We start from the raw sequence: 27,279 nt of genomic DNA, 5'->3' as shown, positions 1-27,279 counted from the left end.
AAAGTGTTGGCTCGCTTGTTTTTTTTCATTTATTGTATTTACAATTGGAATACGCATGAACTATTTGTCACTGGTCGTTTTGCTAGAAACAAGCAATTAAAAACTAAATTAACTACCATATAATTTTATGTTCAAGAGGTGATGTCTTCTTGTGATTACAATTAGTAGTGTCTGCGTGTAGGCTGTCCTTTACATAATCATACCAGAAAATTACCATTATTAAAAACTTAAATATGGAAATAAATGTTGTTGTTTTTTCAAATTACTTATCATATCGAATGCCTCTTGCTCCAAGTTTTGTTCAATCTGAAATATTGATTTATATGTTCATTTACTTGTGTACGCTTTCAAATACCGGTAGCAAGTACAGCAGGCTCATATGTTATGGCCCTTCAACGTTAGTAAAAGAGCATGATATTCTCTTCTGGGCTTGCGTTCGCCAGTTGTTACGTCAAATATCCTTTAGAAATCTTGTCAATGCAGAATCACCAATTGCAGGACTGAATGATTATGTAGCATTTTTAGCGGATAATTTTTCACAAGAGCATGCAAACAAGTAAACTCTGGACTGTTTTTACTCCGGTTTTTAATCTTATGAAAATATTTTAACTGTCGCATCCTCAAATAATTACATTAGATGTATGTTTCATTATAATACTTTATTCTGATTGGCTGACTGCAATTCACGTGTTATTCCGTAAGCAGTTGCATTGCTCAATACAACTTTTCATTCATGATAACACGTGGTCCAACAATAAAGTGCACAGGTGAATTAAATAAAAAAAATATATAAAATTCGTGTTTTCATGATCATAGCTAAAAAATGTAATTATAAGTATTGAATGCTTCTTTTTGTAACTTTATAGGGTTGTAAAAGCGTTGACCGTGCGCACATTTTTAGAATGAAGCTCATACAAAATGTACTTCGGTCAACGCTTTTACACCCCAATAAATTTACAAAAAGAAGCATTCAATTCTTAAATAAAACGTGATTGGATGTAACTATTGATTTTAAATCTATGCTCCTAATTTACCATGCCGACAGACAATACTTTAGGTGAAGATCAATGTAATTGTTATTTATACATAATCAATGCAATTAAAATTAAAGAATACAAAATTTGCACATAAATACTTGTATCACATTCAATAGAGCTATTTGAACAAGTACTTCTGTCTGAATATTTTATTAATTATTGCATGATTAAGTTCAGAGAGAAATTTTTCAGCAATAGTTCCATAAAGTACAACAAGCACTTCCTCAACAATATCGAAACTGCTACCCTTAACGGACCAAATTACGGATGGCAATGCTAGTTTTCATTCTGATGGACACACTGGTTACACAATCCTCTATTTTCACAAAAATAAAATTCTCAAATAAAAATATCTTATTATTTATTTCTTAAATCTAACCCGTTGAGCTGCTAGTGTGACCATTTAAGATTGTTTATAAATGATTAAGATATTTAAATTCTTAAACTAAAAAAAGAGGGGTACTATGAAGACATGCAGTCTATGTTCATCTGTATCCGATAAGTTTTTCATAACAAAGAAATCCGATCCTCGTCATTAAGGAAATTGAACTTTATATAAAATATGCTATCATTTTGACAAAACTATTGATGTGAAAATATTTACTTTAATGGTATCAAGTATAATTTAATTCAACATTATGTAATCTCAACAACACGCTAACTGAAATACCTAGCATCGACATGCTTGCATGTTTACATCATTACGTTTATTCAATTTTTCAAAGAATGAATACATTGATTCCTTAAGGGGGTCTCTTTCTGTATAATATAGAGTGAAATAATTCCTATTTGAGACCATATTATCCGCAGTGTCGTAACCTACTTCATAGCACTCAATAACATTACCTTTATCTCTATATCACAACCGGCATTTGGTTTGTCGAGATATTTGCCTGTGGCAAGCTGAATACAGCGTTTCACGTAAGAAACCAAACAGCAACTCAAAAGTGGCTGCCTACAGATTAAACTGAAATGTCGATGATATTCTTGGCGATGCCTTAAGTCATCTCAAGGAACATTTACAGATGTCATGAAATAGTCACTGTAATGTTGGTGTTTGAGCGTTTTAAATATGAAATATAGAAAAAGTCTTTCGGGAGTTATTTGAGCAATGTTATCTAATTTTTAAACTTTAGTCTATTCTTTTCTTCCTTTTTACTTTATGATTTGAGAAAATATTTATTTCTCAATACAGATGTCTCCTGACTCGTCAAGCATGTCATCTTATCTTTCTGGCAAAATCAGTGAAATATAGGTCTTTTAAAAACATAAAAAAGAAAGAGCATTACCAAAATCTAGGTCTTTGGTTTTAAAAAAACGGTTAAAAATATGATCAATTATGAAACTTTACATGAATGTTTCCTCTGGTAGATAAGGACAGCTATTGAATTGCATTTTCTATTATAACTACTAGAGATATATTGCGAATTTTTACTTCTATACCAGTTCATCACAAGCAAATTTCTCGATAACTGTATTACTATTGTATCTATGTCATTTAATTCTTTTGCCTATATCGTTAAAGTTATTATTTAGTAATCTCAAAATCGATTTAAGTTTTTTTTCTTCTTAATAACAACACCTCTCATCCGTTCTTAACGATACAGGGAGTTTAACTTGAGCAATTTCTATAGGCCAATTTTATTAACAAGACATATGATGGATGTTTACCTCAATATTTATATTAAGTTTTGACATTGATTTTCTTGTAAGACTTCAATAGTTTCCAACTGTTTATACATTAGATAACATCTTTATTTTATAACCAAAGCTTGTGAGTTATTGTTGTGTGGTAATTCTTTATCATTACAAAACATAGAATATATTGGAATTATGCTTCGACTGATGAACTTGTTTTATACTTGCCAATTTACATACTATGATATGTTTTTAGTGTTAGTTTCCTGATGTTTTATTCATTGTTTTTTGTCGTAGATGCTATACATTAAAAAATGTTCACTTTTCTTGCAAAGCAGTACCATGCTGAAAATAAACGTTAGGCTTACTCATTTATCCAGCCTTCATACATATATAAAATAGTCCACAAAGCACTACACATTAAACTGAAGTTGGGGAAGCACAGACTCTCCCAAATAGGACTAAAATCATGTGTCATGTTAAGAATTGTACTATTCGGTACCCCTTAACCGATGTTTTATGTAAAAAGTGCTCCATGGCCTATTCTTATTTTACGTGATATTTTATTGAAAAAATTTATTTGGCCTTCTTAACCTTTTTTTATTATTTGAGCATCACTGATGAGTCTTTTGGAGACGAAACGCGCGTCTGGCGCAAATACAAAATTTCAATCCTGGTATCTATGATGAGTTTATTTACATTTTCACACCTTAATCTATTTTTCGAATCCTTCTACTTTCACAAAAACCGTTGTCAATATAATGAAAGTATGCTCAATTGTCATAGCTTGTACACACTCATAATTTTGGCCTTTATTTCTGAAAAAAAATAATTGTGATAATATAATATTATGCAACTGTCTTGAAATCATATGTTAGTATGCCCAATTGTTTCAGTTGAAAGAAATTTTCACCAATTCTGTCATTAGTGATGTATTTGTGACATCATATATGTAGGAGAATTGTATTAAAACGTGAATTTGTACATAATTTGGCCATTTCTATGACAGTTTTCTGAAAGATTTACTGTGGTGTCATCTTTCGTTTACAAATATTTTGCTGCAGTCTTCGTTATTTACCATATTATTTACTTTTCAACCAAAATGTATACTTCAAAGTTAATGCATAATAAGATATATAGCAATATATTCACGTAAGATTTTAATTATTTTTTAGTTTTTAATTATTAGGATGTTTAGGTTTAGCCCATCATTTTCATTGTAAACTGCAGGTACCAAGTCAGAAATATGTCAGTTGTTTCCATAAGTTATGTAGGTTTATATAGTCTAACGTTTAATTTTGTCATATTTTATGAGTTTTGAACATCGGTATACTTTTGATGCCTAAATATATATGGACTTCACTTTCTTGTTCGGTGTTTTTGTTTATACTTTGTGACTTTAAACAGTCCATACATCACATCAGCACTGTGAAGTGCTACATAGAAACCGTTACTTCACGTAACCAAGCTGGTGTAAAAGAATAAAAACAAAGAGAACTTGAAAATAGAATAAGAGAGTCGTAAGCATAGGAGCCAGATCTAGTTTTAGTAAAATCTATTTGGTAACTTTTCTTTTAATTTCTACTAAGAAGCTTTAGATTTGTCGAGTTTATATTATGTTTTCATAAGTACTTAATGGTACAGTTGTATATATCTATTGGTTTGAAATATTGTTTATTCAAACAAAACAAATACTGAAACTCTGAACTTGTTTATTTACCGTCAATATCTATACGATGTTTTTGTCTATCTCTATCATGCTTAATAAAATTTAGTAGAGGTGACTTTAATTTCACTATACATCTACAGTACATATTCTATTGCATTATATTTCAATAACAGTTGCAGTTCAAACGGTTTCGCCTATTTGGGGATGAATTATGACATGATCGTTGTATGTTTCATAAATGAAGAGATCACCGCGGTTAGACTAGAGTAGTAGTGTAAACATACATAAATAGTCAATTGTTTGTGGGTGGTGTTGTCTATTGAATAGTTTAAAGTCCAGTTATCTTTATTATGTATTACAGTATATTATTTAAAGATATACCCTTTTCTGAAAAAAATGTTAGTTCCTAATTTTGGAGACAATATAATATTCTAGAATGTAAACAAATCATTTGATGATAGAAAAATAGTAAAACGTATATAATTTTTTTCCAAATAAAAAAAAATATTAGGCTTTTTGCAGGAACTATATAAATCGTAGTTTTCTGAAAATTTTAGATGTTCACATACAGTGACCAATAGTTACTGTTACTACCACCATCGTCATTCTATTTCATTGTAGGAACCTAAATAAATATAGCACATCTTCGTATTTTGATATCGTAACTCACCCTCATAATATTGTAATCAAACTTTCATAAATTAAGATCTATTACATTGTATTTTAATATTATAAGGTGAAAAATACTATCCTAGTAACAAAAAACATTATCAAAGTTTGAAAGTACAAATAGTAATGATTGATGTTCCTATATATATATATATATAATCTCGTACAATGTACATTAAACTCACTCGTCTGTGTTTTTATATCGTATACTCGTTGCTGAAAAATATAAATTTTGTTCTGTATTTTCGGTACCGCATCTCATTTTTTATATGATCGGTATTTTTATCTTCAATAGTAAACAGTTTTCTTGCAATCACTTTTTCTGTGCCATATTTATTTTTAAAAAAAGTGCAAAATAATTACTATCCATTCATTGTTAGAGAAAATAAAATATTAAATATAATGTGTAGGTTATTTCTTATTTTTATACCTCTAGATAAGACATTCTGGTATAACAGTTTAAACAAACAGTATATGCAGAGGGGTCTTTATTTATTGTAAATAATAACTGTCATTTCGCATACTATTAATTTGCAGAACTCACCAAATATTTGTCTTGGTTTAAATTCTATTTGCTTTTGTAATACTGATTTTAAAAATCGTTTCATATCATGTTGTGTGAGCAACTTCGTCTCTTAGATTTTATCTATTTACAAAGTATATATAATAAAATTGTATTATGTAAAACAATTATTCCACATGAATTGATCAATGTTCCTGACTTTTTGGAATATATGTATGCTACAAGGTTTGCTATCATCATTTCAGAAAACAGAAAAGGACAAGACAGGCGAAAGGGTAAGCCTATTATAATGTCACTCTAAGTTCAATTCTTAACAACTTCATTCACAAGTTAGGACAGCAATTGAAAATTAGATTTGAATTAAACTTTAAGTTTCATTTTTTCCTTTTCAAGGCAAGAGTTAATGTAGACGTTATAGTGATTTGTTTGGTTTGACCGTATCTATTTTACATGAGAAATGTATGTTACTATGTCGCTTTGTTTTTCCCCGGTGTTGACAGTACTCATGTGCTGTATTTTCTGTATGCTATATGTTTCTACCTTTAATATACTATTTTTAATATTTTATTGTTACAGACAAATGGATGAGAATGATGTTCTGATTCACATGTCAGAGGACATAAAGAAATGTTGGATGAATGTTAGCGATATATCAAATATACAGTACGTACATTTCTCTTTTTCCTTTGCCTCTCTCTCTCTCTCTCTCTCTCTCTCTCTCTCTCTCTCTCTCTCTCTCTCTCTCTCTCTCTCTCTCTCATTTGGTGCCAATAGAATATTGACACAACGTAAGATGCCAATAAATAATAGAATTTTCAATTATGTACTCCATCAATTTGTTTAGTAGTTTAAATGATTGTTGATAATAACTTACTTACCATTTGTATTGTGACCCTCAATCACTTTATTTCGTTTAGAAATGTACAATTTAGTGCATCTGAGAAAGAAAAAAAAACATTTATTTTTCAGAGACAAATGGAGGCGAGTCGAAGATTCAACAATAACAACTGCCATTAGAATATGTATGAAGTTAAAAGGGAAACAGTGTTATCTTACGAAGTATGTTTGAATTAGTTGTTGTCAATGTTGGGAAAAAATTATTTCATAATGGAAATTGTTGTCCATTCGTTTGATTTGTTTTATCATTTAATTTTGCCATTTGATTAGGGACTTTCCGTTTTGAATTTTCCTCTGAGTTTTTACCAAATAGGTTATAGCTTGATATTATAGATCTAAGTAAAAGAGAGACGAAAGATACAATAGGCACATTCAAACTCATAAGTCTAACATTAAAATGACAACATCATGGTTAAAAAGGAAAGGAAAGATATAGTGCTTTTTGTTAGTATGAGTAAGTTGTTGTCATGAAAGTTAAGGATGAACATCATGGTTTTTGGCTACAGATTGTACATATGACTTGCCAAAAATTGTGGTCTGTACTTTTCGTCTGAAAACAATATATAACCAAGTGTTGTCTTATCTCGTTTTTCTTTTATTTTTAAAATAGTTTTATAATTTTCACTTCAGACTTGAACAAGACGATGCATTCAAGTTCGGACTTGTCTATGACGAATTTTCCAGATTGCTGTATACGATCCGACTGGCTTATGGTGAAGTAGAATCCGAAATATTTAGCGACGAGGAATTATCGCAAAGGTATGTTATATAGGTCGCATATAATATGATGTGTAAACGGCTTAGTTTTTTTTTTTTTTTTTTTTTTTTTTTTTTTTATAGATGATCAAAATACAAGTTGCTGTTTGCAGAACCAAATTCTTGTTGAATTATTTTTGGTTTTTATTCTGTCCAAGTTAATCAAAAAGTACCAACACCTTTTTCCCAAGTTGGAAAAAATGAAGAAATTATTAAAGATTTGAATTTAAACTTATTTAAAATTACAATTCGACTCTGTAAAAAAAATCATTAGGTTTAGTAATTAGGAAATTTTTTACATTCTTTATTTCAATATTCTTCAAGGTTTTATGAAAAAGACATACCAGCACTGTTAGAGCTTTGGGGAAGTTGCTCACTTATTTCTGCAGACTTGATGGTGGCCTTACTGATAGAGTAAGTTAAGTTTTATAGTTTATACATATACTCTAGTTCTTTTCACCAACTTCGTTTAAGAATAAGTAGATAAGTTGATATTTTGTTATAATGGGAATCATGAGAATTAACGAGTATTACATCCATTGATTGTGCATTATAAATAATAAACGATTGACATCTTCTCAGAACCTTTTTTATGTGGACCGTTGCCGGGACACAACAAATTGGCTGATTGACAAATCTTTAAATATGTATATTTGATGAGGAATTTGTAATGGGTTTATAAATAATTAATTGACAGTATTGTGAAAACAATTGTCCGAATGAAGTAAAGGAACATAAGTATGACATACTTCATTACCAACAGGATGTATAGGAAAAATCCATTAAGAGATGAATAATTACTTTTTATCATTATTCATGTTAGAATTTTCCCGTTTTAATTGATTCTTCTGCTGAACATATCATACTAGTACATGTATGCAAAATGATAACAAAAGGATCCGAAATCCTCATACAAATCATTTGACGTTTTAATTTTACTAAACTTAAAGACGGGGAAAAGCGTGTACTAATGTGAAAAATAAAAATAATTTTGAATGAAATAAAGTGAACTGTTTCTTCTGGTTCATTTATAGTAATTGGAACTCCACAGATGACCATGATGATCTGGCTAAATCACTGACAGTTTGTTCTACGTCCTGTGTTAAACAAGTTGTCCTCAGCTGTGATCTTGTTCAACATCCTATTCCAGATAAGTACGTTTCAAAAACTAAGTTAGTGAGAAGTCGTTTTTTAGATGCAGTTTCGATCTCTTAATTTTAATGTATTCACAATGTTTTTAAACATCTTATCTTTCTGTAAATTATAAAAGTGCTTTTTCAGCAGTAAATATACCTATGCCACAAATAATCTTCCGCCGAACAGCATAAATTCGTAGCGTTATGATTACAAATGAGACAAATTCCCCACTTTTCAAATAACGACCACACTGCATAGAGAAACATTTTTTTCTGCAAAATTTGGTGTTTACAATTACTGCTAAGAAATATTCAAGCAATATAATGTTTATATATGACGTTCACAGTTTTCGCTAGTTGGTACACATATTTCAATTCCAAATAGATTTATTCAAAGAAATGCATATTAAAAAAAGTGGGAGACATTTTCCATTTGATTATCCTTTATAAGACCTTATTGAAATTTAGTTATAGCAAATTTAAACACTTAATGGCATTCAAATTAATTTCTCATTCCTATAACCTGTAGTTTCACTGGCATTTGGATGAAAATGTAAAGATTATTACATAATATAATTTTAAATGATAAAGTTGACATTTCAGCATTATGCAATAGTGATTAACGTGTAACTTATTTCGTCTTTATTTAAAGAAGCAATCCAAATTTATCGATATTGAAATTTGCAAACTAGATTAGTGATCGAATAATCTGACTAGCAGAAGTTGATGGCACACGAAAATCTTGGGTTCGAGACTTACCTAACTTGAATAATATATTTTATAATTCTCATTGGTCCATGTGTGTAATTAAATATTATTTATTTTTGTATTTAATCAGCATTAAAGACAGTACGAAAAGCACAGTATTTACAGTGATTGAACATCTAACAAGTGCCTGTGATTCTTTAGTAAAAATTGTGAAGTGTGCGTCCTGTATGGAGTAAGTTGATAGAAGGCGTTCAGACATTAAACTCATTATAACACAAACTAAAGTAAAATACTGACATACAAGGTTAAAATAACTTATGGAACCAGGAGAAAATACTGAAAATAAACATGGGGAATTCCACCACGCAACCAAAAAAGAAGGACATAAGAAAAGGCAAATATTCCGATAACAAGCTTCTAGATGAAAAATACCCTAGAAGACTGACTTAACACAAGCTACGTAACCGAAACCAGTGGTGGAGAAACACAAATGTGGATGGGGAAACAAAATCAATGTTTAAATTGGGACTTGTAAAACGGCTATGCATAAACCATAGATGCAGCCCTCAACCTCTCTAATCCGTCTCTGATATAAATGTATGATAATGATTTCACTGCACACGAAAATTATTGCTGGATCTGAAATCAAATACTAGTGAACAAAAGTAAAATAAGAAAAATACCGAACTCCATTGAATATTAAAAAAAAGTCCTTTATCAAATGGTAAAATCAAAAACACATAAAGCAAATGGCAAACAACTGTCATTTTATGATATGATAGAGGCATTTGTGTGTAGAGACTTGTGGATTAAACTTGGTTTTGCAGCTTCTATACCAGTTGCTTAAATTCCATTATATTGAAAACAATGCGTGATCGAAACAAACAGGCATAATACTAGTCAAACAGGGATACAGAAGTCAACATTGTGTCATACTTTAATCACTATAAAAAAAATGTTATCAAAGAAAAACAAAATGACATATAGACAAAGCACATAAGCACAAATGAAGAACAAAAATAAAAAAAACGACCACAGCACTGCCGGATTTTGCTGCCGTTACGTTATATGTTATATAAACACATTAAAGATACCAGGATTATATTTTGTACGCCAGACGCGCTTTTCGTCTACAAAAAACATAAAAAGGCATAATAAAGTACGAAGTTGAAGAACATTGATTTATTGTTCTTCATATATTGATATTTTACGACTTCCAATCTGATCGGTTATTATCACAAATATCTAACAAGTGAAAATAATAAGTCATGAATATTTCAGTATTTCTTTTATAATTTATCTAGATCACATATTTCTTGATTAAAGAGTCGCTTGTCTCAAGCATTGACGAGAAATATGTTTTCGTAATAAGCGTAAAACTTCTAAAGATGCCATGTTTATGATTTGTTACGCCAGACGTGCGTTTCGCCTACATAAGAGTCAATATTGGCCTTCTAATCAAAGCAGTTAGGAAGGCCAAATCAAAGTTGAAGAGCATAACACAGTGTGTTAAATATCTTCGGATCATTGTGTATATATTCCTATTATCTATTTCATATATTTTTAGAGAAGATCATTCCGCAGAGGATGCTATTTTAAATATGATCACATGGTCTTTGTATGGACTCAATTACATCTCGGTGAATGTATTGAAGCCAATTCTTGTTGGAAAGTAAGTACACATGTATAGCCTATTTATCGTTTTAAATCTAACTACAGATTTTAAACAAAATGTTTTCCTCAAATGAAGTTAACAGCAAATTGTTTTTTTTTTAATTTATGGTTATAAAGTTCACTATTAAGTTGACATTAATAAACTAACTGATATACAACTACTTGGTAATCTTCGTTTTTAGATTTTTGTTTTATTTAAACTTTTGTATGTGTTTTCAGTTCTGAGGACGTGGAGGATGATCTGAAGAAATATTCCAAATCATTGGAATCCCTGTTTCCTTTACTACGACAACTACTGAAACAACATAAACTGGAGTAAATAGAAATAATATACATATCACATAATAAGCAGATTATGGATAATAACCACATTGTATTCTGTACTTAAAAGTATATATTTGAACTTTAAAACCAATCCAAACTTATAAACTGGAGTAAATAGAAATAATATACATATCACATAATAAGTAGAGTATGGATAATAACCACATTGTATTCTGTACTTAAAAGTATATATTTGAACTTTAAAACCAATCCAAACTTATAACCATTCATGACAATAACAGGAACATATTTATCTGTTTACTCTTATATGAAGGTGCAATTATGTCTTACTAATTAGTGTTATAAAATTCCTTTATGTTTTTTACCATGGTTTTCTGTTGGACCTTTTTTTATATATCAAAAATTGACTGCAACCCCGAGGGTTTTATCAAAAGCGGTTTTTTTAATAAGGCTGTGTTATTATTTTTCTAAAGTTTGCTGTTATAAATGGACAAAAATATTGGATACAAAGAGATGAAGGTATAAATAACTTTTTTTTTATACTGTTGTCAGGTCATTAAAGATTGCACATTTTGGCGTTAATATTGATTCACTTATAGGGTCTTTGCATCGGAACTAAACACATTTATTCAAAAACCAGTTGTTGGCATGACACGGGTTATGTTCTCATATATCTTATGATGGTATGATACTAAACCCCTAACGGGAAGGATTGTGCCTGATGTTCATATGATGAAATCATAATCTTTCAGTCAGTTTAATTGAAGTCTGGAGCTGGCATGTCAGTTAACTGCTAGTAGTCTGTTGTTATTTATGTATTATTGTCATTTTGTTTATTTTTTTTGGTTACATCTTCTGACATCAGACTCGGACTTCTCTTGAACTGAATTTTAATGTGCGTATTGTTATGCGTTTACTTTTCTACATTGGCTAGAGGTATAGGGGGAGGGTTGAGATCTCACAAACATGTTTAACCCCGCCGCATTTTTGCGCTTGTCCCAAGTCAGGAGCCTCTGGCCTTTGTTAGTCTTGTATTATTTTAATTTTAGTTTCTTGTGTACAATTTGGAAATTAGTATGGCGTTCATTATCACTGAACTAGTATATATTTGTTTAGGGGCCAGCTGAAGGACGCCTCCGGGTGCGGGGGTTTCTCGCTTCATTGAAGACCTGTTGATGACCTTCTGTTGCTGTTTTTTTCTATGGTCGGGTTGTTGTCTCTTTGGCACATTCCCCATATCCATTCTCAATTTTATTGTTCACGAAAATGAATGAAACAAGGTCTCACCAATTTTCCCTGACCCCCTTGAAATAATTGTCATCAGGTTCGCTTTCAAGAAATGTGTGTTTTATCTAACGTATTTTGTGAATTTATCTGAAGAAAATGAATTTCAAACCCATCTAAAAAAATTATCGGAAGTAAAGATATTTAGTATATGTCAGGTACATATATTAACTCATGTTATACGATGCAGATACAGTTTTTTTTGGTATAGTTATGTTAATATAAAATTCAATGTATACAGATTATATGTTTACACTAACATTTAGTACAGTGTAAAATTGAGAATGGAAATGGGGAATGTGTCAAAGAGACAACAACCCGACCATAGAACAGACAACAACAGCAGGTCACCAATAGGTCTTCAATGCAGCGAGAAACTCCCGCACTCGGAGGCGTCCTTCAACTGGCCCCTAAACAAATATACATACTAGTTCAGTGATAATGGACGTCATACTTAACTCCAAATTATACACAAGAAACTAAAATTAAAAATCATACAAGACTAATAAAGGCCAGAGGCTCCTGACTTGGGACAGGCGCAAAAATACGGTCGGGTTAAACATTTTTTTTTTTTTTAGATCTCAACCTTCTCTTATACCTCTAGCCAATGTAGAAAAGTAAACGCATAACAATACGCGCAGTAAAATTCAGTTCAAGAGAAGTCTGAGTCCGATGTCATTAGAGGTAACAAAAGGAAATAAACAAAAGGACAACAGACCACTAGCAGTTACTGTCATACCAGCCCCAGTCCTCAATTAAACTGATTGAAAGATTATGTCTTCATCATATGTGTTTAATTCCAATGCACAGATTCTATAAGTGAATCAATATTAAAGCCAAAATATGCAATCTTTAATGACCTGTCAACAGTATCGTAACTATATCTCTTCTAAATAAGTCTGTTTATAGGTTTTGTAAGCTTTTGAGGTGAATAATGACATTTTTGTGCTTTGTAAAGAATATTACCATAAAAGATTGGATGTGAAATACCTAAACGTAAAAGAAGTCTGCATGTTGAGTTATATTTACGAATGATGTCCTTGTACCGATGATACAATTTAGTAAATTTTTTACTAGTTTGTGATATCGAAAACCCTGGTGTAATAATTTTTCAGTAGTACATAAATTTCTCTCGATAAAATCTTATACGTTGTTACATACACGAGCGAATCGTACAAGTTGAGATATATAAACACCGTAAGATGGAAACATATCATATATTTACATAAAGTACATCATGAACATGAGGTATGTATATCACAAAGTACAATATGAACATCTCATATATTTACATAAAATACAATGTATACAGAAGAATTTATAACATAAAGTACAATGTGTACAGATCATGTTTAAATATAGTACAACATGTATTAAATGCTTCTTATCAGTAAAGTAAATTTTATCTTTGTTCATTTAGACCTTCAGATGACATTGACAGCAAACAGGAGGATGATTCCCAGAATAAAGAGGAGAACGATAATAAAAACAAACAAACAAGCAAAAGCAAAGACAAGAACAAAGCTAAAGAAGATCAAAGTGTAGAAAAAACTGATGAAGAAAAAGTTGAACCAAGGTGAGTATGCTACAGACAATCTAAGCGGTTTGAGAGACATCCATTTTCTCATAGGGCTACTACTTTTGTTTCGATTCACAAGTTTTATTTTTGAATGTTATAAAACGTTTCAATAATTGTCAAAAGTCAACTGCTATTTACCATGAGTGACAACATTATTATTTTTCCATATAACTGAAATAAACATTTTATTCAAACTTAAGCAACATTTAAATAGGTGTCCAACGATATATTCCTAATAACAGACTTCCTTATGATATGTGTGTGCGATGCAAGTTTAGTTTGAAGCAAGAGTACACAGCATTTCTATTTTTTAAATACTTTTGATATTTATTGTATTTTATATAGCCAACCATCTATAGAAGATCTTCTAAAAACACTAGAAAAAGAGTATGAGATTTTTACAAAAGAATTTCTTGGAAGTGGAAAGTAAGTATTTTTCTTGAATATAAAATCAAATAATGTATATGTACACGATTGTTCAGATTAACTTTGTTATATATATGTAAAATTGTATATCACTATTTACCTCATGATACGATGATTTTCAAATGAATTATATAGCTAGCTTATTGGTTGAAAAATGCTTGTTTGAAGTGTGAAAGATAGAACCATATACATGCACACATTTTTTGTTGTTGCACTTTTTATATCTATAATGCATGCATGTGTACACAACTTTGGCTGTTGTATCCCTTTCGTTTTCACAATTAATAATAACATCTGTTTTCGGGTCGCTCAACTGTTGAACAATTGAAATGCTATGCTAGCTGTATAGCCAGGTTTAATAATCCATTTTATAAAATAAATGCTTGTTTCAAGTCATGAATACAACGGTTGTTTCATGGTTGCTGATTTTAAAACATGCACACGCAAAGCAACCAATAATCACGGCTTCAATAGCATTGAAAGGACCATAAAGATAACAGTAGAAAACTGATGTTCAAATCTCAAAAATCGCTCTAAAAGATACAAATCTAGGTAAAAAAGTCAAATAATAAACAAAAGGAGCGAGATCGGATGTGTAGCCATAGTATGTGTCTATTGATATGCATGCATCAAACACAACCCGAATCCTCACTAAGTAGAAATTGGAAAATCGGAAATAGGATACAAACAGTAAAATTACAGATCAGACAACTTTTTCTTGAATCTAAACATCCAAGACCGCTCAAAATTAGCTGTAACGTATTGCCTTATGTAAAATATAAAGTATATGACTTTGTGTGATAAGTATATCCTTTTGTTCAGGGTGAGCATTTGTCAGGAAGATCCAAATGGAAGTGATGTCTCACTTTTCTATAGACCAGAGCAATATCGGGAAATCGCTGACTGTACAGTAGGATCATGTGATATGAAAGATAGAAATGATTGGATAAAAGATCTCCCTTTGACGGAAGATCAGACACTTGTTTCTGATATTTATATTGTTCGTAACGGACCACTTAAAACAAGCAGCGATATCGAAATAGATTTCATCGTTCTTCCTGTTGCTAATTCTGCAGAGAGACAAATTCAGGTTAAGGTCAACAATGGTGGCAGTTGGAACGATATGGAGAATGTCCAACAGGTACACATTTTGTCTTATTTGTTAATTTGAAATTGTGAATGAAACGAATTATATAAACCAGAGACATATAATGCCATGTTATATAAACACAATTGTATTATATGTCTCATATTAAACATTCATCAACAAAAATCAGCTAAACACGAGGTTCCCTATTTGGACCTTAAATGTATGCATTTTTTTATAGATCTCAACGACAGTCTTTTTATCAGAATCAGATTAAAACATAATATCTACCAGGATATAAAACATTAAAAACAGTATAACAGAAAGAAAGAAAACGCCTGACCTTTGTTTTTGGGGAAATCGTTAACATAAATTAATAACACATTGGTTTTTTTCCTTTCAGGAAGTTTCAGAGGCTAAGACTCATTTATCATTCAAAGTATCTAGTATGGACGCATTTATAGCTTACATTGACAATCCATCAGAGTCACATGAAATTCTGCCTCAGGGATCTACATATACTAATGCAGATAATGAAGAAATTCAAGTCAAATTCCTTCCAGACATCGTCGATTCACCCGTAAAGGCTCATATTAAAGTAAGTGAAAATGATATGATAAATGTTTCAATATTATTGTAGACAATTGTTTTACTTGAGTCGTCTTCATATATTAATGACTGAACCGCGATGGTCATGCTGAAATGCAATGGTTTGACGCTGAAGTGCATTTTAAATATAACCGAGGTCCCGATGTTGGTATTGTTGACAGCTACGCCGAAGTTCGTTGGTGGTGACGCTGAATTTAAATGGAATACATAAACTATGTGGTTTTTTTTATGTCTTTTCATGTTCACATGTAAAAAAATGTCAATTTGGGGGTTTTCATTTAAATAATTACATTATATGTATATTTCATTATAGTACGTTATTCTGATTGGCTAACTGGAATCTCGCGTTATTCCTTAATCAACTTCATTAAACAATGAATTTTATCATTCATGATGACACGAGGTCCCATAATAAAGTGCACAGGTAAATTAAATAAAAACTGGATAAAAATCGTGTTTTCATGATCCTTGCTAAAAACTGTACTTATAAGTATTGAATGCTTCTTTTTGTAACTTCATAGCGTTGATCGTGGGCACATTTTTAGAATGAAGCGCTTCCGCGCTTGATACAAAATGAACTTCGGTCAACGCTTTTACAACCCAATAAAGTTACAAAAAGAAGCCTTCAATTCTGAAGTAAATCATCGAATATGCAGAAGAACAATCTCTCATATACTATGAAACTGAAAATCCTGTCATACATTCTCATATTTCAAATGTGCAAGCTCCGGTTAAAGACATGTACATAGAAGGTATAGATGAAACTATACTATTAGCTGGGTGCCTAAAGAGGATTACCAAACACTATACAATATCACATGGTAAACAGGTTTATTGTAGGATGCTTATTTTTTAACGATTATTTTATTTCAATCATACACAAACAAATCAGCGATACCGAAAGGTCATTAATATTCCATGGACAATAATACAATGTATATGCAAATTTACTAACCATAAACAATTCTTATTTACGGCGAAAGGACCATCTCATTTCAGCGTCCCCATCATCCCTCCGACTCCTACATATATAAATATATATTTAATATAGTTTATATTTTGTAAAATTGTGCCAAAAAGATAAAAACTAAAAAGATATCGTATGTTTCTTACATATTTGTTCTCATCAGTATAATAGCCTCTGTAAAAGAGCATCGGTATATGTAGTGTAAATTCTTACGATATTTGAATTAGGTTGTTCAACATGACTCAAAGGAAGTGACATCATATAGGGAGAAATGTTTGGATTCTATAATGGGCATAATCTGCTTATCTGATGCTGTTGAAATCAGAACCGACGAAGAAGTAGAAGTGAAAAAGAACATGGTAGTCACTGTTCGTATGGAAGACAACCCTAACACAGAGAAAGACAGCCAGCTTGTCGTTATTCGATACAACGACACACAAGTACAAGTCCTGGATAAATCACAATGTCGTATCACAAAAGATGGAACGAACTTTAAAGTAGAATGTAAAGGACTTTGGAGGTGAGAATAAAATAAGAAATCATAATGGAAAATGGTTATATTCAGTCTTTTGGAGACAAACTACATGTACAAGGATGTATATTATTTGATAAAGATTTAATTTCAATTGCATATTACCTGATAATAATATGTATTCGGTTATGAACTTGGACTGATATAAAGCTCTTATTTATAGTTTGGGACTGGAAGCGTTGATCTTACAATTATGTTAAATATTGTTCATGAATTCAATAATTGTTTTCCAATATAATGAAAAATGAAAAAATGCACGCCATGCTACTACAATAAAATTTCCTTCGTTTTCTTTAATAATTTCAAATTTTGAATCAAGGAGATTGCAATAGAAAAGCGATTATTTCAATTTTCCCATTGTTGGCATGCCGTTCTTGAATGCAAAAGGTAAATATACCATCTGTCTCAGACTAAGACGTTTAATCCTCTCAATTCAATTGATAACATATGCTAGTATTTGTTTTCATTATGATAATTTCACTGACTAAGTATGGTATATTCCTGAACCCAAGAAACAAGCTTTAAGCACAGTTATAGGTTATGAAGAGACCCGACTAAAATTATCCTTTCACAGATTATTCGTTCACCATCAGGAGTTATTTGATCGTAGCAGTGTCATCATTTTTTTGATTGCGTGACTTACTACCACAATCCATTAATGTATATGGAAACGTGGCTATTAATAGTTCTCATTTTTAGATTAAAAACTTATGTATCCTCTCATTTCATATTTGTTTTAGGGAGCGATCAACTTGTTGGTAATTAAAATCTGATTGAAATACAAATCATGTGTCCATGCTTTGCTTACAATGATGGATTGTCTGACATCTGTCTGTTTTCTTTGTGAGCTAAGTGTGAAGATATGATCAGTATTTTATTCACATTGTGTTAAGTATTTCAAGTCTTGTTTTTTCTGTTTTTGTGAAGGCAAGGTTTGGTATTATAAAAGCATATTACTGCACATGGAATAGGCACATCTGCACTACTGTATTCTGCGTCACTTGGTTTTTCGTGTTTTATCTTATTTAACTTGGTATAGGTGATATTAAAGGTTTAGATTATGATTATTATTGATTGAGAGATCAGATTATTTATAACCTCCTTCTTTCTATGCGGTAAATTAACATGACCAAAAGTCGAGATTAAAAAATATATAGGCACAATTTATTTTCAATTTTACTGACGAAAAAACAAAAACGAAGACACTTGCAAATTAAAACAAATTGTCATCAATATCCTACAGCAGAAATCTTATTTCTTTGTTCAGTCGGTTCAGAACAGATAAGAAACATTACGTTAACCCAAACCATGGACTATAGGAGTATCCTCGAAATTACAAAGTTTTATAAGCTGGTAGAAATATCCTTATTTTGGTACCTACAAAGATTTTAATTTTTGCTTGTGAACCCTCATTTAAGTGAATAAAAACAAAAACGTAATACATTTGTTTTCTAGTCATATTTTCTGGTATATTAATAAGACCTGTCATATGTTCTTTAGAATAACTGATGATAGTAAAATCTTAATTTCTAGTTTAAATATTCAAGCATTGGTCCCATTTTCAATGCATTTCAATTTGTTTCAGTATTGCAGTAGCCAGAGTAAAGAAAATATTCCTAAACATGAGAGATTCTTTAAAAAAAGAATTCTTAGTTATGTCTGGAAAAGTGCAAATGTGTAATCTTATGACATACATCGACGATTCGTCACGTGATATGTCGAAGGGCGGTGCAATGTTTTGGTTGGACTTCGTAGAAAAGAATATGCTTCAAGAAGATATTGAAATGAAATTGCAACTGGGATTTATAGAAGTAAAGAACAGCAGATCTAAAGATTTGGCTGTAAAACAAAATCAGACATTTGACCTTGCAATTGAGGGTCAAATTAAATTGACACTTTCTAATGGGAACGGTCAAAATTTTAAAATGACATATTTAAAATGTGCTGATAACCACGTTACGATTCCAATTGAAGTTAAGCGTGACCAGGAGAAGGAGCCATTCGCAACATTCAAACTGAGCGAAGATGGATCAGATACACCAATTCACGTTGTTGCAATACCAGTAAGAGACCTCTCTGAATTGTCTTCTGGTAGGTACATTTAGACATTTCAACGGACAACTATTCAACGAAGATGCTACCAAATCAATTATGTATTGTTAATGATTTCTCGTTTTGAAAAAAATACTTTATGCAGATTAATAAACTCTGCTATAATAATCTTATCCCTGTCCGTCCATATTTGTTTATTTGTTTAAAATTGATCCTGGAATTATTTATCTCATTTTGGACTAATGTAGTCCTTGATTGATGCTTCATGAAACGATCATACACTCCATCGTTTAAGCGTACTTCACTGGAAAAAACTGGAACTACAAATTTCAATCAGACAACCCTAAAGTGCGTAAAATGTATATAACTTACAAGGAATAAGGAATCTGACATACAGTGGATTGAGTTGCTTATATACTACTTAACCATGCTGATAATTTTTGATTTTAGTTTCTTGTGTATAATTCGGAGTTTAGTATGACGTCTATTATCACTGAACTAGTATACATATTTGTTCAGGGGCCAGCTGAAGGACGCTTAAGGATGCGGGAGTTTCTCGCTGCATTGAAGATCCATAAGTGGCCATCGGCTGTTGTCTGCTCTATGGTCGGGTTATTGTCTCTTTGACACATTCCCCATTTCCATTCTGGATTTTATAAATCTCTAAATAGCTCAATTTTGCACAGGTTTTATAACTGAAACCAATTTCAGTAGGAAAAAGATCAAAGCGATAAAAACGATATACTGAAGTAAGGGCTCATGCTTTATTTATTTTAATCCAGTGCAATATTAAGTGAAAATCGGTGTCTATCAGCATTAATGTTTTAATTTTTTACTTAGTTTTGACTTACCATTTATTTACATCTTTGCATTTTTTACAGATGATATTGCATCAAGACCCATGATAAAACTAAATGAAAACAACAATGCAAGGGATGAATTGAAACTAAAGGAAGAGGGTATAAAAACATTATATGATTTGAATACATTTAGGTTAAGATTGTTATATGTTTATTCTTGAAGGTTTCCAATCTAGTACAATCTAGTTCAATCTTGACAAGTAATCAAGTTAGAGAAATATCTTAGAAAATTGTCTTTACTGGTTATTGTCATAAAGTAAAAGACACTGATGGTTCTACATCCTGTTGATAATTTGGCATTAAACAAGGCAATGCTTTTTTTCAGATTCGTATAGAGGCTTTACACAAAATCTCTAGAAGTGGTACCATCTACATTCACTAATATAAAAAAGAAGATGTGGTATGATTGCCAATGAGACAACTCTCGTCAAGAGACCAAAAAGACACAGAAATTAAAACTATAGGTCACCGTACGGCCGTCAAAAATGAGCAAAGCCCAAACCGCATAGTTAGCTATAAAAGTCACCGAAATGACAATAGTATTGTTTAAAATATGTCTCTAATTATAATTATAATTCAAAGTTTTGTAAATAGGAAATTTATAAAAATGACCACATTTTTGATATGCATGTCAGCACCGAAGTGTTGACTACTGGGCTGGTGATACCCTCGAGGACGAAACGTCCACCAGGAGTGGCATCGACCCAGTGGTGTTTTTTTTTCTAATTGTAATCTGTAGTAGTTAACATTTATATCAACAAATCCTTATTTGAATATTTGGATCAATACATATGTGGATAAGTGATGATAAAGTCGATAATAGTTTAATACAATCAGTACTCATGTTTTCGTAACATAAAGATGTTTGTCAAAACAGCAATGAAAAGTGCAATAAAGATATCATTTTTTTTTTTTTTTGGGGGGGGGGGGGGAAACAAACAACATAAAGATGGTAGCTGAACAGTAGTTAAAAGATATATGTCATATTATCTCACTTTGTCTTTGATCATTAATGGTTATACTACACTAAACACTCTTTTTGGGAGACTGGCAGCTTATGTAGTATTCCGTAACTAGAGATAGTGCAAAGAACAAAGTTTTAAAAAATTAAAACAACAATATTCGGAGGCAAACATGCTACACACATTACGTAAATATTCATGTTTATTCTTTAAATATTATGCTATGTATTAGTATATTCTCAATTTATTTGTTTCAGCTGCTAAATGTGTTCTTGCACACAACAGTCTGATGGAGCTTTCAAGAGAGCTTTCTGAACGTGACGTCAGAAAATTATCTCATCAGCTAGGTGTCAGTGAGGATTTAATAGACAAATTCAAAGATCAGATGGACGGTGATATCGTCAGAACAAACTTTCAGACACTTTGTGAATGGCGTGGGAAAACAGGACGTGCAACTATGGTAGATTTCCTGATATCATCACTGCGCACGTGCGGAAGAAGTGATTGTGCAAATATAATAGGTCAAGTAAGAAGCAGACAACGAGGTCTGACAAGAGAAGATTTCAACCGTTAAGACCATTGGTACACATTTTGCATTTGATATAAGCATTTTGTTTAAAATTATGTATTTTGATGTTTATTTCTGCACAAATATAGTTAAAGCAGCAATTGTTATATTGTGAGCTCGTAAGATACATCGCCATCTTTTTTTTAATAAATGACTTTGTTAAACAAATTTATTAATTGTCATCTCTATCAATATTGGTGAAAGGCAACACAGTATTTCAAGCATTTTTGTTCAACTGTGTCTTACAGTTTAAGTTTTTTAAAACTTCCGATAAATGTTGCACTGTTATACAAATTGAATTCAGACAAGAAAATAATTTAAGCAATACTGTCAAAAGAACCCAGTTTCTACAGTTTAAGTTAAGAAACATTAAACTCGCTATCACGATTTAAATGAACCACTAGATAGGTCACAATTTCCAAGATGATTTATCCATTCTTTTTACAACGTGAAAACAAAAAAACGTCAGGAGCTAAAATGAAAAGACAAGGGTTTCATAGATTGCGTCTATGCTAACGTTAAGGTCTCGAACAGTTTGGAAAAATATTGAAAGAAGTGTAGGAATTGTTTGAGAACTAGAATAAACAAATTTAAAACAACCAGAAGTGGGAATCCAACAAACTCGAATTCAAACAAATAATTTTTGAAACTGAAATAACAAGATTGTTGATTTCTTCATTGACAACATATTGTTTACGTTTGGTGGACGTGAAATTCAACAAACTATCAGTATTCTCATGGGAACCAAGTGTGCCCCTCTTCTTGTCAACTTGTTCCTTTATTCGTATGATGCTGACTTCATACAGGAATTTAGTCAGAAGAAGGAAAAGAAGTTAGCAATTTCATTTAACTTTACTTCCCACTTTATAGATGATGTGTTCTCACTAAATAATACAAAATCTTGTGAATATGTTGAACGCAACTATACCATCGAACTTGAGATAAAGGATACAGCAGATACAATTAAGTCTGGCTCATATTTTTACAGCTAGACATTGCCAATGAGGGTCGGTTAAAAACAAAACTTTACGACAAAAGAGATGATTCCAGCTTTCCAATTGTGAACTTTCTATGTCTCTGTATCAACATAAGGAGTATATATCTTCCAGTTAATACGATTTTTCCTGGCTTGTTTTACCTATCATGATTCCCTTGATAGAGGGTTGCTCCTCACAAGGAAGCTATTAAACCAAGAGTTCCAGATGGTGAAGTTGATATCACCCATTCGTATATTTTACGGACGCCATCACCAGTTAGTTTACCGTTATGGAATATACATTTCACAGATGATATTCGATATGTCCTTTATGACGTAATTAAAATTCCGTTTCCTTTTCACGAATGTGACCTACAGAATTAGACTATTTACCGGGTTTGTAATAACATGAGCAACACGACGGGTGCCACATGTTGAGCAGGATCTGCTTACTCTTCCGGAGCATTTGAGATCACCCAAAGTTTTTGGTTGTGTTTGTGTTGCTTAGTCGATAGTTTTCTATGTTGTGTCTTGTGTACTTTTATTTGTCTGTTTGTCTTTTTCGTTTTTAGCTTTGGCGTTTTGAGTTTATTTTCGATCTATGAGTTTGACTGTCCCTCTGGTATCTTTCGTCCCACTTTTATATCTTAACATGCATCCGGAATTTGACAATGAGGTTCGGTTGATAACTAAACTTCACCAGAGATTATTCCAGTTTTCCATTTTTGTTTAGATACAGTCCTATTGCTTCTGGTATCCAAGAAACAGACCAAACCATAAAACCTTAACATGACTAATGAACCATGAAAACGAGGTCAATGTCATTTAATACATGTCAAACATAAATATGAACACTACAATCATTCAATGCACCAAATATAGTTGACCTGTTGCTTTTGATATATAGGAAAGACTGAATTACGATAACTAACCATTGACTAACCATGCATATTTCAATCATTCCATACACCAATAATAGTTGAAATATTGCTTACAGTATGACAAAGCGTATTTGATATTAATTAGTATTGTAATTTTCACTGTTATTAATATATGTTAGATAAGTCATACAAATCTAATCATCTTAAATTTCATTCAAATTCTTTCTTAATTTGGGAAACTCGTCTTAGAAATTCAAATGTGACGTCACTTTGTATTTTGTGCGTTGTACTGGCTTTGGCTAACACGGCTGTGTATTTTTGTAATGTATCCGTTTTTATTCTGTAGATAGTCACCACTTCAGTTTAATCATGTATATCTATTATATAGTGATTTTATAAAATTTACTGTTTGCAAAAGTATGAATTATTCTAAATAATAAAAATGTTCCTGTCTCAGGTGGATACCTCTGGCCGTATTGGTCGCAACTTTTTGGAACTTTTGGTAATCTTCAACTTTCTGCTTGTTTTGGCTTTCTAACTTTTTTCATCTGCGCGTCGCTAGGTTGACGTGGTGCGCTTGGTACCTTTTGTTGGCTATTATTCGTTTGTTTCTCCCATTTTTTTATATTGTAGTTCTGTCATTTTAATGTTATAATTAACATTCTCATTAAAGTTGGAGATTTGGCATGCCACAAAACCAGGTTCAACCCACAATTTTATTCTTAAAATGCCTGTACCAAGTCAGGAAAATGGCCATTGTTAAATCATTAATACTCTTATCTTAATACTCATATTAAGTAAGAACTGCTTGACAAAAATCTAAACATTTTATTCACAAGAGTGCACACGCTGAAATGTCTCGCCTTCTTTACTAATCCTAGATATTATGTTGATAGTCCTAAATATAAAGCTTTATTACAACTGTCACATAAACTTAATAGTTTCGTCTACATACGACTCATCAGTGACGCTCATATCAAAATAGTTATAAAGCCAAACAAGTACAAAGTTGAAGAGAATTGAGGATCCGAAATTCCAAAAATTGTACCAAATACGGCTAAGGTATTCTATGCCTGGGATAAGAAAATCCTTAGTTTTTGGTCCTCAATGCTCTTCAACTTCGTAGTTTATTTGGCCTTTTTAACTTTTTTGGATTCGAGCGTCACTGATGAGTCTCTTGTAGACGTCTGGCGTATATATAAAATTTAGTCCTGATATCTATGATGAGTTTATTATAGTTCGTTTCTGTGTGTGTTACATTTAAATGTTGTGTCGTAGTTCTCTTATATTTGATACGTTTCCTTCAGTTTTAGTTTGTAACCCGGATTTTGTTTTTTTTCTCTATCGATTTCAAACAGCGGTATACTACTGTTGCCTTTATTTATCAAACTACATAAACCTAACAATCATCAATGAAACATAAACATGAGGCCAAGGATAGTAGATACCCACATACATATATGTACACCTTATAATCATACCATATGCAAAATATATTATTGGTTGATTTGGTTGATGTATCTACAATACAAACAAAAACTCAATAACTTTTTAGACTAAAGTATCATGAAAACTAGGTCAATTCGAGACTAACCTTGTCAAACTTACATGTACACCGTACCATCATCCATACACCACACATATTTCACCTCTTGTCTTATATATCGAAGAAACGGACTCAATCATGCAACCTCATCTTAAGACTTCTGATCAATGAAATCAGATCAAGGTGGGAAGGACATCTAGGCCTTGCAAGGAACTTATTTACCAAATATAGTTATCTTAATACTCTTATTTAGTAAGAATGCTTGACAAAAACTAAACCTTTTATTCACAAGAGTCCACACGCTGAAATGTCTCTCCTTCTTTACTAATCCTAGATATTATGTTGATAGTCCTAAATATAAATCTTTATTACAACTGTCACATAAACTTAATAGTTATCAAAGGTACCAGGATTACAATTTAGTACGCCAGACGCGCGTTTCGTCTACATACGACTCATCAGTGACTCTCATATCAAAATATTTGTAAAGCCAAACAAGTACAAAGTTGAAGAGCATTGAGGATCCAAAATTCCAAAAAGTTGTGCCAAATACGGCTACGGTAATCTTTGTCTGGGATAAGAAAATCCTCAGTTTTTCGAAAAAAAATCAAAGTTTTGTAAACAGGAAATTTATAAAAATGACCACATTAATGATATTCATGTCAACACCGAAGTGTTGACTACTGGGCTGGTGATACCCTCGTGGACGACGCGTCCACCAGCAGTGGCATCGACCCAGTGCTGTAAATAGTTATCAACGGTACCAGGATTATAATTTAGTACGCCAGACACGCGTTTCGTCTACATAAGACTCATCAGTGACGCTCATATCAAAATGTCTTAAAATGCTTGATTTAAGAAAAACATTCCAAAACACAAAAACTTAACACTGAGCAATGAACCATGAAAATGAAGCCAATGTCAGATGACACCTGCCAGCTGGACATGTACACCTTACAATCATTCAACACACCAAATATAGTAGACCTATTGCATACAGTATAAGAAAAACATACCAAAACACAAAACCATGAAAATGAGGTCAAGGTCAGACCTTCCATACACCGAATAGACTAAACCTATTGCTTATAGTATCTGAGATATGGACTTGACCACCAAAACTTAACCTTGTTCACTGATCCATGAAATGACAGGTATGAGGACCTCGTAAGGTACGCTCATACCAAATATAGTAATCCTATTACTTATAATAAGAGAGAATTTAACATTACAAAAAATCAAAGTAATCACTGAACAATGAAAATGAGGTCAAGGACATTGGACATGTGACTGACAGAAACTTTGTAACATGAGGCATCCATATACAAAGTATGAAGCATTCAGGTCTTCCACCTTCTAAAATATAAAGCTTTTAAGAAGTTAGCTAATGCCGTCGCCGCCCTGTCTAGCTTTCTGCAACTAAATTCGCAGGCTTGAGGACAATGCACACGTTAGACAAAAATTTTGTAACACAGGAATCTATTTATAAGGTCTAAGACATCCATGGCTTCTACACACAAATACGAGCTTAATACAAATAATTTGGATTGTAATCTATGTTTTTTCAATCTGCCACTCGTCACAGGCGAGACAAACAATTGACATTTCAGGGTCAGTAACTCCAAAATGTGTTGAAGGAAATACAGTGAATTTGGAGAAAGACATTGCGCTGTTGACTAAATCCACATGATTGATTTGTTCTCTGCTCGCCTTTAAACTTATTAGGGAAATTAATTAAACTTTTCTTTTCAGGGGCAATAACTCCAAAATGGTAATCCAATGTTTCTGAATTTTCCGCAGGACACAATGACCAAAGAAATTATAAATAAACTAAGTAAAACCAAAAGATTATGCAATAACTCTTAATACTCCAATTCATATTTTGATGTTCCAATCTTTCAAAATCAGACAGAACACAAAGTTAACAAGAAACAAAGAACTTTGGTTGATAGTTGTCT

General features: G+C 31.8%; 1 protein-coding gene across 3 annotated transcripts in view; it reads left to right on the top strand.

The window, feature by feature from the left end:
- LOC143065148 (uncharacterized) overlaps positions 1–22,086 on the top strand; it is a 31,661-nt gene extending 9,575 nt beyond the window's left edge. For all 3 annotated transcript variants that reach the window (XM_076238526.1, XM_076238527.1, XM_076238525.1), the window contains exons 2-18: positions 5,782–5,811; positions 6,113–6,199; positions 6,506–6,595; positions 7,064–7,192; positions 7,514–7,603; positions 8,224–8,343; positions 9,164–9,265; positions 10,601–10,705; positions 10,927–11,022; positions 13,697–13,852; positions 14,201–14,281; positions 15,104–15,422; positions 15,772–15,966; positions 17,172–17,464; positions 19,062–19,567; positions 20,410–20,487; positions 21,608–22,086. In XM_076238526.1, coding sequence (XP_076094641.1) covers positions 6,117–6,199; positions 6,506–6,595; positions 7,064–7,192; positions 7,514–7,603; positions 8,224–8,343; positions 9,164–9,265; positions 10,601–10,705; positions 10,927–11,022; positions 13,697–13,852; positions 14,201–14,281; positions 15,104–15,422; positions 15,772–15,966; positions 17,172–17,464; positions 19,062–19,567; positions 20,410–20,487; positions 21,608–21,924 — 2,760 coding nt within the window. In that variant the 5' untranslated portion in view covers positions 5,782–5,811; positions 6,113–6,116 and the 3' untranslated portion in view covers positions 21,925–22,086. The remainder of the gene's footprint in view (positions 1–5,781; positions 5,812–6,112; positions 6,200–6,505; positions 6,596–7,063; positions 7,193–7,513; positions 7,604–8,223; positions 8,344–9,163; positions 9,266–10,600; positions 10,706–10,926; positions 11,023–13,696; positions 13,853–14,200; positions 14,282–15,103; positions 15,423–15,771; positions 15,967–17,171; positions 17,465–19,061; positions 19,568–20,409; positions 20,488–21,607) is intronic.
- The last annotated feature ends 5,193 nt before the right edge of the window (positions 22,087–27,279 follow it).

Source organism: Mytilus galloprovincialis, chromosome 2, assembly GCF_965363235.1.
Source record: "Mytilus galloprovincialis chromosome 2, xbMytGall1.hap1.1, whole genome shotgun sequence".
In the NCBI taxonomy this organism is placed as follows: domain Eukaryota; kingdom Metazoa; phylum Mollusca; class Bivalvia; order Mytilida; family Mytilidae; genus Mytilus; species Mytilus galloprovincialis.
The sequence above is the reverse complement of the archived record's forward strand: the minus strand, read 5'-3'. Positions and strand labels throughout refer to the sequence as shown.